Source organism: Alligator mississippiensis, chromosome 9 (genome assembly GCF_030867095.1).
Source record: "Alligator mississippiensis isolate rAllMis1 chromosome 9, rAllMis1, whole genome shotgun sequence".
NCBI lineage: Eukaryota > Metazoa > Chordata > Crocodylia > Alligatoridae > Alligator > Alligator mississippiensis.
In genome coordinates this window covers 79,289,664-79,302,450 of record NC_081832.1, presented here as the reverse complement: position 1 = coordinate 79,302,450, position 12,787 = coordinate 79,289,664, and the positions used below count along the sequence as shown (strand labels likewise).

Below are 12,787 nucleotides of genomic sequence, written 5' to 3'. Positions count from 1 at the left end.
CCAAGGTCAGTGTGGCTCTGTAAATGCCGCAGGGTCATAGATGGCTTAAGGCCCATTGCCTCCCTCTGCAAAAAGGGGTTGGACATATTCTTGGAGGAAAGGGGCACTGCTGGCTATTGAGTACAGGAGTGAGGGGCATGGCCTTTGCATCAGAACTGCCTGGACTTTAAATACTGCAGGCAGCGAACCAGAGAGGAACAGGGGGAAAAATAACCTTGGTCAGGCCCAGTCATTACTTTCTAGCTTCTGCTCTCTGCTGCTGAGAGACTTGGGGGACTGGGCAAAACAGACCCAGGCCATGGCAGCTCTGATGTTCTCTGGCTCCTGCATGGCACTGTGTGCCTTTCCCATGGGGCTGCCAGCAAGCTCCGGATCCAGTGACTGAAACTGAGATTTCAAGCACTTGGCAGATCTATGGCTCCTCAAGCCAGGGGCTCAGCCGGGCAGGGGAGGGCTGCCTGCCGTCCTCGTGGTGCTCATGCTCACGGTGTTTTTCCTGTTGCCGCAGGAGTCAAAGGAGGAGAATGGCTTGCAGAAGAAGAGAACAAAGCAGCAGCTGGAGAGAGCCAAGTGTGCCGCAAGAAGGAAGATCGCACGTAGGTCTGGTGTGTAGGGGTGGGAGGTGTGGGGAGACTGGCAGCTGACCGGCATTGGCATTTCTTGGGGTGAGCTTTGCTCCCCTCTCGGCGGATCTCCGAGGGCATGCAGGCTTCTTGCCAGCCCTGCCAAGCGGGCCACTTCATCTTGGGAGTGGAGGTCTACAACTCCCCGGAGCGCACACTCCCTAGTGTACATGTTTCCTACATGGGTGCATATCCCGCCAGGGCTGTAGAGCAGCTGGCACCACCCCACAGTCATGGTGGGTGGCTGGCTCTGTTCCCTGGGAATTCCCATGCCAGGCCGCGTGCCCTGGCAGACACATCCCTGTCACGCTTAGACTGGGGATGGCTGCAGCTCCAAAACTGCCTGCAAGGACAGGCATCTGGAGCTAGGCATCTCCCATGTTTGTTTGGGTGCTTGTTATTACCTGATACTTCGGTCTCCTCTGGTGACTCCCTTGTGCCCCGTGGTGGGTGGCAGACAGTGCACCCTTTCTCTGTGCACACAACCAGTCTTGTCACGGGCACTGGGCAGCAGGGTTGGGATCAGCTGGAATGGGCATGGCAGAACCCAGCTCCCTGCACCTTGTGCAATGCAGTCAGCTGGGGCTTGGAACAAGTGTGGGCTAGGAGAGGGCCTGGTCTGGCTAGTTTGCCCCCATGGGCATAAGATAAGGGTGGTCCAGGAGCCACAAAAGCACCTTCTGCCTTTGTGTTGGAGCGTGGGCTCCCACACGCAGCTGGCTGCTCAGACCAGGCTGTGGGGCAACATTCGTACCCGGCTCTGCCAGCTCAGGTCTTCACGGCCACCTCTGTCTGCTCCAGGAATGTCCTGATCCACAGTGATTCCAGCGTGGGCCTATGCTCTCCTTCAGAGCACGGCCAATTAACAGTGACTAACCGGGGATGTCCGCTCCCGGCACACTAGAAACAGCTAGCGGGCTCGGCCCTTCCTGGCTGGGGAAAGCTGCAGCGTGGTTCGAGAGCCTGGCTTTAAAGCAAATTCCTGTTTTGCTTTGTTGAAGTTGTATTCCTTTTAACCTAACGCTTCAGCCACAATCTCTTTGTGACTGTTGTCCTGACAGGATAAGCGGAAGTACAAAAACCTGCAGAAATTTTTCTCTTTTCAGCCTGAAGTCATTGCTTTCCGGCACATTTGAACAGGTTTGCTGTAATTGTGCTTCGGGTCTGCGGAAACGTTAAGATCCCAGATTCCCATTATTTGGGAGTTAATCTCTCATTAAGAAGTGTTAGACCCGGAACGGGTGGGTTCTGCATTGTATTCACTTTGTAAATGTCAAAAGAAAGCTTAAATCGCTTTGTCAATTGCTGCATTAGCATTTAAAAGGCTCTGAAATGGTTTAATTTGTTTAGGGCTGCCGCATCTTAAAAACAGTCTCCCTGCCTCGATGGGTCGCTGTACTTGGGCGTGGTTGGATTTCATGCTGTGTTGCAATGGTCCTGTCCTCAGTGGTCTCAGTGCAAGGAGTGTGGGGGGGGTGGGCATTGGGCCTCAGCAGCATGCGCACAGGGAGGATTGGGACAGCGGCTCCTGTGCCCTAGCAGGCCCGATGGGCAGTACCCGATTCCCAGAAAACCAGGCTCCCTGTTGGAGGCATCCAGGAAGCGCAGCTCACCTCTTGCGCCAGTGCCTGCGAGTTCTCCACCCGGTTGTTTGCACACATCTACCAGGGGCTAACACAGTACTTAGAATTTCTAATCACTCTCAGTTATGACTGGTGTGATCAGCACTGAGCTTACATAAATTGTGCATGTCTGCACGCAGTGTCTGAAACAGTCTGGTGTGCAGCGTGGAGGGGCACCAGCTGGTGGGAGATCGGCAGGTCGGGCCTCAGCAGCGGAGGTCACTTCACCTCTTCCACTCACCGGCCCTCCCTGTTTCCAAGCGGCCCTGGCCCAAGACTTCTCACATCCACAAAGCACCTGCGTGTTTGGGGAGTGCAGTAAGCAGTCGGCTTGTGCTCTGGTTGTTTGCCAGCGGCACTACTTGTCTAGCATGTTTGCTCTCTCCCGTGGAGAAATCCTGATGCTGGCTAGGGAAAAGAAGACAAAAGCTCCAAGAGCAATTTACTGAGAAAACGTGCCTCACATTCAGCTCAGCAGCTGTCAGATGCTCGGGCTCACAAACACCGTGCGCCTGCCGGACGTTAAGCTTCTGGTAGCCCTGCTGAGTCCTTTGGAGACAGCTCCCATGGCTGTGTGTACTTGTGTGCACGAATGCTTGCATGCTGGAGCCCGGGTCCGGCCTGATGTGAAGAAGTAGGAGGGGAATTGATCAGTTGGCGCGTATCAAATGCTCTGAAGAAGAAAGGGGCTGTACAAGAGCTGAGGGTGGTGACGGCTCTTTGGGTTGGAGCTTTCTCTGATGCGCTGGGAGCTGCAGGGCATTTGTGTGGAAGAAGAATTCTCTTTGCCGGGTCCCTTCCAGCAGTAACATTTCAGCACGACTTTGTCCAAGGACAAAGGATTTCCCTGGGGCTCCCAGCACACTACAGCTGCTTCCCCTCTGCCCCCGCCCTGGTTCTCTTTCTTCTGCTTGTTTAAGTTCTCAAGAAAAATACGCAAGGAGAAAGCGAGCTGCTGGCACAGGGCACACAGGAAACCCGGGGCTGTGATCGGGCCAGTGGAAGGGAGTCACCTGCTTAGCTGGTCCTTGTGCCCACAACCTGTCCTTGGGCTTGGGCACTCATTTGAAGGACACTGCTTTGAGCTGCAGGCTTGGGAATGCGCTTTAGGTCCTAAGCACCCTGCTGAGTGATGTCTCAGTACTGCCTGCTCTCCACACACAGCACCTCTTGGGCATCATCGAATCCTAGAGCAGTGGGGCTGGAAGAGACCTCCGCAGGTCACATCCAGTCCAGCCCCTGCCTGAGGCAGGATCAGCCCTCTCCAAACCGTCCCATAGTCTAACGTTGTAGTAAAACTACTGATGCAACACAAGACATAACAGCTGAACCTGCCCTGGGAAAGCAGGGGGCCCATGGCAGCCAACATCCTGCTGCTCTAAAAGGTTGTTAATGTACTCCACAGATCCCAGGTTGAGGCCATGCCCCCGCTACAGAGGGAGACCAACCCTCCCCCAGTCCTTACCAGTCTGACCAGGGGGTAAAATTCCTTCCCAACCAGATATGGTGATTGGTCTGACCCCGAGCAGAGGGGCAAGTCCTGGGGCAGGGTCTAAATAAAGCAACAAATTGGTGTTGTCCAGGGGAGCAGCTCTGGTGCAGAAAGGGCCAGCTCTGGCCTCTAGCCTGTCCGGTAAACCCATCATCCGCACACAAATAGTGCTGTGGTGCCTCCAAGCAGAGACACGAGCGGGGCAGGGTTGGCTCCTCATGGAACCATCCAGCGGGTGATGTGAGCCTCTAGGGCTTGCCCTGATGCTCAGAGCATGGTCTGGGTTATTCGATGCGGCCATGAGGCTGTTTATTCTAGGAGCTTGAGCCAGCATCACTCTGGAAGCCCTTGCCGAGCTCAACTTAGGATCCGGGAGCAGCCAGGCACAGAGGGGCTGGTTTGCATCTGGGACCAGCTGCTCTGGCCCTGGAAGTGGGTTTGGCCATCTGCTGTGGGCTGGTGCTGGTCCAAGAAAGGGGGGGCCCAGGTGCCCTCGCAGGCAGGCCTCATGCCATCTCTGCTGCTTTGCTTTCTTGTCTCTAGAGATGACTGAAGAGGAACAGTTTGCTCTGGCCCTCAGGATGAGTGAGCAGGAAGCCAGGCAAGTGAACTGCCAGGAGGAGGAAGAGGAGGAGCTCTTGAGGAAGGCCATCGCTGAGAGCCTTCACGTAAGTGTGCTTCTCTGGAGAGGCTGACAAGGGTGCTTGAGGAGTGGCGCTCCCGCAGGGGCTTCAACACTGCACAGCATGCCCAGAAACAGCGATTGCAGAGGCCTGCAGCCCGTCGTGCTTGGTCTAGGGTGGGATCCCAGAATTGGGGCCTGCTTTGCACCCCGTTCTAGGCCCCCCCGGGGTGGCAGAGCATCCCCTGCCAGCGTCCTGGTCGGGGACTTTCCATTCCAGACAAACGTGCCTCTAGAATCCCAGTCTTTTGTTTTGCAGAGCTGCCAGCCATCATCCCCACCTGTGGAGGCCACTGCCCTGCCCACACCTGCAGCGGGCACTCCGCCGTGTGGCGCTTCACCGCAGGGCAACACAGAGTCTGCAGGTGCTTTGCCATCGTCCCCTGGCTCCCCTTCTGCTGAGCCCTGCTCCTCTTCACGGAGCCTGCGCACGGATGGGAGCAAACCCACAGGCATTACCAGAAGCCCCCTAGTCTTGCTGACGAGGCTAAGCCAGGAGATCGTGGAGAGCTCGATAACGTCCAGCATTGTTGTCTCCCCAGGGAAGAGCCAGGCTTCCCTGAGGGCAGACGAGCAGCCTGCCTCACTGGCAGGCAGCAACACCAGCAGCGCGGCACCCAGCTCCCCCAACCAGCGTCTGAGCCCCACCTTTGCCAGCTTCACTCCAGGCACCTGGCGGCTGACGCCTCGGAGACTGTTCCCAGCTTCGTGCAGCCCAGGGAAAGCCACTGAGAGGGATCAGGATGCGCCTCCTCCTGACGCTGGGGGGTCTGGGGCTCAGAGGAGCAGGACCTGTGCCCAGCATGGCCGCCCCCGGAGGAGCCAGGGAGCAGGCAGTGCCCCTTGTTCCCAGCGGCTTGGGGACAGCAGGGAAGCCTCGGTGCCCACTGAGACAGGGGAGCAGAGCGAGGTGTCCAGCCAGGTGGGCACACGTGGCCGGGCGGGCAAGGCGTGCCAGCTGGAGGAGGGCAAGGACACTGTGCACTATTACTGGGGGATCCCATTCTGCCCCAAGGGGGCTGACCCCAACCAGTACACGCAGGTTATCCTGTGCCAGCTGGAAGTATACCAGAAGAGCCTGAAGCAGGCCCAGCGCCGGCTCCTGCACAAGAAGGAGTTTGGTGAGCCTGTGGTCCCTGGGTCTGTCCCCTCCAGCCCACCTGCCCCAGGGAAGGCGGAGGGAGTTGCCAGGGAGAATGGGGTCGAGGAGGCAGAAGATGGGGATGTGGAAGGGAGGACTGAGCCCAGGGCTGGCGCCTGGCTTCTGCCCTCCCCAGCCCGTGGGCCTGGCGAGAATCCAGCGTGGAGCCCAGACGGGAAGAGTTCAGCGTCCGAGGAGGAGCCTACCACTAGCTACTGCCAGGTAACCATGGGTGGAGGGAATGCTCTGCCTCGGGCCGGTCCAGCCCCTTTCTGGGGTCCCGCGTCAGGGCTGGTTCTGAATGTGGGGGGACTATGAGAGAGATGGCTCAGCCGCTGCCCAGTGCCCCGCAGTCCCTAGCTATTGTCCAGCATCCCGCTCTGTGTCTTAGCTTCCTGCCCCTCGAGAGAACCGCAAGACCGAGGCTTTGTGTGTCCGAGGTGGGTTGGGCATAGTGCCCCACACATTGGAGGTGGGGACAGGGGCCTGCCTGGGGGGCTGGCATTGGCCATGGCAGTAGAGAGCCGGTTGGCAGCCTGGGCTGCTGCATCAGGTGCCTCTTGGCAGCTGCACTTGTTTTCCTCAGTCGTGGTTTAGCCACGGCAGCGCCCAAAGTGGTTCTCCAGAGGCAGCCGCTGCCCTGGCTCAGGGCTCGTGTCGGTGCTGAGCCCGGTGGACGCTAGGTGTCAGCGTTGGCCTCCGTGGGGCTGCGGCTGGTGCGGGAGGCAGCTTTGTCACTGCTCCGCTCAGCAGATTGCCAGGCAGATGAAGTATTTATTACTGCTGTATTTTAGGTGTGTGTCAGCCTTTTCCAACCCTCATTTGTCATCATGACTCCGTTCCCGGATCCGCGTGTAACTTTATCTTCTCTCTGACTGGAGCCTCCGCGCTGTTGTTCCTGTTTGCGAGGGTATTTGATCATTTACCGGGTGTTAGAGAGATACTTAACTTGTTTGCTGATATTTATGTTCTGCCTCGTACCGGCGACCTGCGGCACGTTGGCACGTTCTGCGCCGAGCCGGCATGTGGGGCTGCGAGCTGCCTTCCAGGACTGCCTGGGGCTCAGCCCTGGCCTGAGCGCTGCCCAGCGTCAGCGGCTGGGGCCACGAGCCTTTTGCCTCGTGTCCTCTTCTCCAGTAGAGAGGGGTGTTTTGTTTGCCTTGCAAGATGCTGGTGACTGGAGAGCAGGTGGGCAGGGGGAGCAGAAGGGCTGGAAGCTGAAGCTTCCAGCGGTCAGGGGAGAAGTGGAGGTTTGGCCCAGGTGTTCGCACACCGCCCTGACACCTGTGAGCTTGCCATGTGGGTCCCGGCAAAGACAGGACAGACCAGGCCCTTCTGATATTAAATGCAGGGGAAATCTGGAAGTTGTTTATAACCTCCCATCCCGCAGTCCCCAGCCAAGACCCCCGGGGCTTGTCTGCTGCAGAGAATCAGCCGCACAGGGTGCATGGCTCACACTTTCCAATCATCTTTGCCCTTCCTCACTGCGGAGCAGCAGCCCCTTGCTCCATCTCCCTTTGTGCTGCCTCATGCTGGGGCCGGGGGAGGTGACTTGTGGGTGGTTTGGCCCCTTTACAGCTCACCTGGATCTTTTTTGTGCTCTTTTATGCTCCTTCTCTGCCAGGCTTTCCCCTGCCACACCAGTGGCGTTGCTTCTCTGGCAGAAGCAATGGCCCAGCCCTTCTGCAGCCCAAGCCAGGACGCTGAGCGAACCTACCCAGACAGCTGCCAGTACCTTGCTGCCCACGGGAGCCCACTGCTACCACCAGGGTGGAGCCAGTCCAGTCCCAGCAGCAGAAGGAAGCAGCAGGCCAAGCCAGCTGGCACAGGGACAGCCAGGAGGTGTCCCCCTGGCCACTGCTCTGCAGGGCTGGCAGAGGTGACCAAGGCTGCTGGGTTCCCTCATCCCTTCCATGAGCTCTGTGGTAGTGGAACAGGCAGTGCCAGCCTTGCTGCAGGGATGGGTCAGGGCATCCCGTGGGTGTTCATGCCACTGAGATTCCTGACTGCCTGTCCGCAGCCAGCAAGCACAGGCTCTTGGGATATCTGCCATGCCCGGCTCTGGGCAGCAAGCAGCTGTTAGTTCACCTCTGGGTGGTTCATGCAGCATTGAGCAGTGGGAACATGGCATGGAAGAGCCAGTCCACCCCAGTGGGTGATGAGTTGGTGTCCTGAACTAGATTGTCTGGCACGCTGCAGGGAGGTGGGTGTTTGGGGTAGTGGGAACTGCATTGCTGATGGGAGCAGCCGCCTGACAGGACCTGAGTTCTGGAGAGATCGAGAGAGTGAGATTGGGGTAGGGCTGTGTGCTGCAGACACAAGGGGCTAGAGAGGGATTGGGACTGGGAGGGAGAACACAGACCCTGCTCCTGGCACAGTGACTGGGGAAGGTGATGAAATTTTGCCAGGCCACAGGCACTCAGCTCTGGCCCTGGGTCAGCCTCAGATGTGCAAAGAGACCCAAAACATTGTCAGAGGGACAAAAACTCCTGGGAGTTGTCATTGTGGGAGACTAACGCCCAGAAATAGCTAAGAGAACAAGCGCTACTAATAATAGTAGCACCCAGATATTCCTGGGCGTGCTAGCCAGCAGATTTCTTCACCAGCTTGTCATGGAACCGAGGAGAGGTGCTGCTATTTTAGATTCCACTTGGGAGGTAGCAAGGATACTGGAGAGCTCTGGGTGGGGAAAAGGATCTCAGCGATGGTTGCAAGCTGGTCCAGGGGAGGTTCAACAGAGGGGGAAGGGGGCAGTTGTGCAGCAAAGGCCTCGCTCTCAAAGAAGCAGGTGCTGGTCATTGAGGGACGTGGTCTGCCAAGTCAGCCGGACTGAGGCAAGTGGGAGTTTGGCTGCGGCAAGGTCTGGAAATCAAAGCTGCAGAAACTCCCTGGCACTTGTAGCCCAAGCAAGGAGCCCGGGCTTCTAGGGCAGGGCTGTGACCTCTGCCGAACAACTCGCCAGCTCAGCACAGATTTTAGGAATAGTCTGCAGTGGGTCCTGGCTTGGTCAGCATAGCCTCAGGCCTCCGCCATCAGATGCATGGGGATGGCACGAGAAGCGAAGCTGCATTGCACCTTGAGGGGAAGCAATGACAGGTGGGGGCTCGTGCAGGGGGCGGGTGAGGGTGACAGGTGGGCAAGGACTGGGTGGAATCTGTGTCTTGGTTTTCATGGAGGATGATAAGCCCAGGGCAAAGCAGGGCAGCTGTGCTGGGCATGAAGGTGTGGGAATGAAGGCAGAAGCAAAGCTCAGAGAGCTCCTTGCAGGGTGAGAGTGGAGGCCTTCGCTGCAGATTCAGAAAGAGCTGGCCAGCAAGGTTGCAGGTCCCTGTACCGTATCTCTCAGCTGGGCATGGGCTGTGTGACTGGCGGGGAGCCAGCGCTGTGGTGTCATAGATTCATAGATGCTAGGGTCGGAAGGGACCTCAACAGATCATCAAGTCCGACCCCCTGCCCTGGGCAGGAAAGAGCGCTGGGGTCAGATGACCCAGCCAGGTGCCTATCCAGCCTTCTCTTAAAGACCCCCAAGGTAGGGGAGAGCACCACCCCCCTTGGAAGCCCATTGCAAGTTTTGGCCACCCTTACTGTCGAGATGTTTTTCCTGATATCTAGCCTAAATCTGCTCTCTGTCAGTTTGTGACCATTGCTCCTTGTTACCCCAAGAGGCACCCTGGTGAATAGAACATAGATTTCATACACGTTAGGGCTGGAAGGGACCTCCAAGATCATCAAGACCAGCCCCCTGCCCCGGGGGCAGGAGTCAGCTAGGGTCAAAGGATCCCAGCAAGATAAGCATCCAAATGTTTCTTGAATGAGTCCAGAGTAGGTGCCTGCACCACATCTGGAGGGGACTGTATTCCAGGTCTCGGTGTCTTGGACTGTAAAGAAATGTTTTCTTATGTCCAGCCTAAAATGGTCTTGTAGGAGTTTATGAGCGTTGGTCCTTGTTTTTCCTCCGGTTCCTTGCTGCGTCCCCTTAATGAATTTGTAGACCGCTACAAGATCACCTCTCAGCCTTCTCTTGCAGAAGCTAAAGAGGTCCAGGTCCCACAGTCTCTCCTCGTAGGGCTTGCCCTGCAAACCCTTAACCATACGAGTGGCCTCTGGACCCTCTCGAGGTTATCCACATCCTTCTTAAAGTATGGCGCCCAAAACTGGACACAGTACTCCAACTGTGATCTGACAAATGCTGCATAGAGGAGAAGTATCACCTCCTTGGATCTATCTGTCATGCAGTTAGCTTTGCTGATGATTTCATCACACTGATGACTCATGTTCATCTTGGATCCACCATGACTCCAAGATCCCTTTCCACTGCTTTGCTGCTGAGAGGGTCATTCTCCAGCCAGTAGATGTGCTGGATATTTTTACGCCCTAGATGCAGCACTCTGCACTTGTCCTTGTTGTACGGCATCCTATTGTTTTCTGCCCACTTATCCAACCTGTCCAGGTCTGCCTGCAATCGTTCCGTACCCTTTGGGGTGTGCACTTCACCCCACAATTTAGTATCCTCCGCAAACTTGGACAGAGTACACGTCACACCTACATCCAAGCTGCTGATGAAGACATGGAAGGGTACAGGTCCAAGGACTGAGCCCTGCGGGACCCCACTACCCACATCCTTCCAGGCCAATACCAATCCATCCACCACCACCCTCTGGGTGCGACCCTCAAGCCAATTTGCCACTCACCAGACTCTGTAAGCATCTAAGTCACAGCCTCTTAATTTATTTATGTGAATGGGATGAGATAGGGTATTGAAGGCCTTCCTAAAATCTAAGGAAACGACATCCACCTGTGTCAGTAAGGGCTGGCCCGTTCACCTGGCCTCCGTAGCATGTCTAGCTTCAGGGCATGGTCTGAAGGGAGAAGATGAGGTGAATGGATAGTGGTGTGGTAAGGGTTTCTGACAGACTGACGGCCTTCCTTTTGGGAACTCGGCTGGTTCATGCAGGGAAGGAGCAGGTCTTTTCTTGCTGGGCTGCAGCCAGGTCTGATCTGGCACCATGGGGGAGCACTGGTTAAGCTGGGAAGCAGGGGTGGTGCCAGGGTGGTGGAGCAGAAAAGGACGAGCAGGTGGTGTGGAGAGGGGAGTATCTGCCTGGGGCAGGTACCGGTGGGGCCGACCGGGGCCTGGGCTTGGATTGTCATGAAACAGGAGGGTGTGAAGGGAAAGGAAAGCAGTGCAGAGGCCTGGGCAGGGTGGGCACAAGCAGGACACGCTGGTCAGGAGCAAGTGAGGGCTGGAGACAAGCAGGTGTCTCCCCTGGAGTAGGGAGGGGCTGGGGGAGCCCAGGGGCTAGTCGATGGCCTGCCTGGGAGACCTGGGAAGCAGAGCAGTGGTTGCCCTGGCACCCGTAGCCATGGGTCTGCACTTGCCAGCCTGAGGTCCCTTGTGCCTGCTGCAGCTCCGAGTTCAGTTCTCACATTTACATCCAGCGCTTCTCCCTTTGCAGGCCTCCCAGGTGCTGCTTGCAGAAGACGCCCCTGAAGACGGCGAGCCCATGCAGATCACGCAGAGGTGAGCGCAGCCATTTGGGAGCACAGGGTCTGAGTGCACAGCTCTGCTCTGGTGGCCTGGATTCCCTCCACGCAGCCTCGCCAAGAGGCTCGGAGAGCGCTAGAGGCTGCCTGCAGTCACTGCTGCTATGCACCGTGGGAGGCTTGTGGCATGGGGCCCTTGAGAGGGAGAGGCAGAGATGCTAGGGGAGAAGGCATCTCTTACTGCGGAGCCCCCCGGAACGTGCACGCGCCTGGCAGCAGGGTGTAGCCCGCTAGTGTGATTTGTAACTGCGGAGCCCGCGGTCTGAGCTGGGCTGGGCTGAGCAGCAGGGCTGGAAGGGGTAGTGAGATAAGGGTGATTTACAGCCCTGCCCCAGAGCAATGGCACATACGCTGCCCAGTGGACTACTCTGTTACAAACATACATATACGCTAAGTGTGTGTACATGCGTGTTGGGGGGCGTCATGGGTCTGAAGAGTTAATGGCAGTTTGCCATGCTGGAGGTGGCGCCTCTTGTAAGCCACAGGCAGAGAGAAGCTCTCCAAGAGTCCAGTCAGGGGCTAGTGAGGGCAGGATGAGGAACAAGTGTCTCCTCAGACTTGCCCCTGCCCCAGTCCTTGGTGGAGGGCAGTTTGGGTGTGGACACTAGCGATTGCTCCCAAAGCCTCCCTGGAGGGCTCAGAGGCATTGCAAGCAAAGCAAACCCTCAGGGGTGACTGGGGGGAATGCTGGCCTCTCTTGGGCCGGCTTTTCTCGGGCAGCAGCAGCGTGAAATTATCAGGACCCGGTCACTTGGGGCCATCAGGGCCTGGGGTGGGAGATTCCCCTGTAAGGCTCACTCCAGACAGATCTGTGCCACGTGGTTACTGCTTGGGGCAGGGCCTGCCTAGAGTGCTATCGCCTCAAAATGCTGTTCCGTGCCCCTCTGCAGCCGGGAGGCTTGGGGTGCACGCGGAGGAGCAGGGACCTCTCGCCTCCTGGTAGCACTGTGGGGGGCCAGGCTTTAGCCACGGAGTGCTACCAGCAGGGTTGGGGACACACCTGTAAGCTGAGCCCAGCATGCGGCCTCCTGATGGCCTGTCCATTGGTCCGGGGGGGGGGGCGTTAATCCTTAATACTGGGTGTCAGGCCTTCCGCAGGAGCTCAGCAGTGGAGCCAAATGCTTTCCTTATCAGGACGGAAATTCGCCATCGTGACCTCCAGTTCCACCACTGCAGCGAGATGAAGGTGGCCACAGCCTCCGCAGTTCTGTGCACATTAATTGTGGCTAACTGGCTCCTGGCAGTTCACCAGCTCAGTCTGGGGGCGATGCCTGGGCACTCCCTACTCGGTCGGGGTTCGTCAGAGGCAGGTCCTGAGGCAGCGTTGTTCTGGGCTGCGTTGGAGGGGGCTTTGCCTTCCAGGGCCAGGCTGCTCCCTCGGTCGCGCTGTGTGCAGCCCCAGGCGGGCTGCGAGTGCGATCAGCGATCATGCCTGGAAGGCAGTTGGTGCAGCCGGCAAAGACGTTTGACTTCAAATTGCTGAACTTGTTTTATAAATGTCGGAGCAGGTTGTTTTGGGCTAGGCCTTTTGAAGAAAGTCCCCCTGCTCGGCGCGGACTCCCAACAAGCGCGTGGAGATGGCTTGTTTAGAGAGAGTCGCCGCTTGGGGGTTCATATCAGACTGCAGGTATTTATCATAAATCAGTGGTGGCTGCTTCCTTCTCTCAGAGGCCTGCGCTGAAG

At 57.5% G+C, this 12,787-nt stretch overlaps 1 protein-coding gene across 7 annotated transcripts in view; it reads left to right on the top strand.

The window, feature by feature from the left end:
* Positions 1 to 12,787, top strand: part of UIMC1 (ubiquitin interaction motif containing 1) — a 32,198-nt gene that overhangs the window by 6,418 nt on the left and 12,993 nt on the right. For all 7 annotated transcript variants that reach the window (XM_059712988.1, XM_059712984.1, XM_059712983.1 and 4 more), the window contains exons 3-6: positions 509 to 596; positions 4,281 to 4,405; positions 4,679 to 5,782; positions 11,017 to 11,081. In XM_059712988.1, coding sequence (XP_059568971.1) covers positions 509 to 596; positions 4,281 to 4,405; positions 4,679 to 5,782; positions 11,017 to 11,081 — 1,382 coding nt within the window. The remainder of the gene's footprint in view (positions 1 to 508; positions 597 to 4,280; positions 4,406 to 4,678; positions 5,783 to 11,016; positions 11,082 to 12,787) is intronic.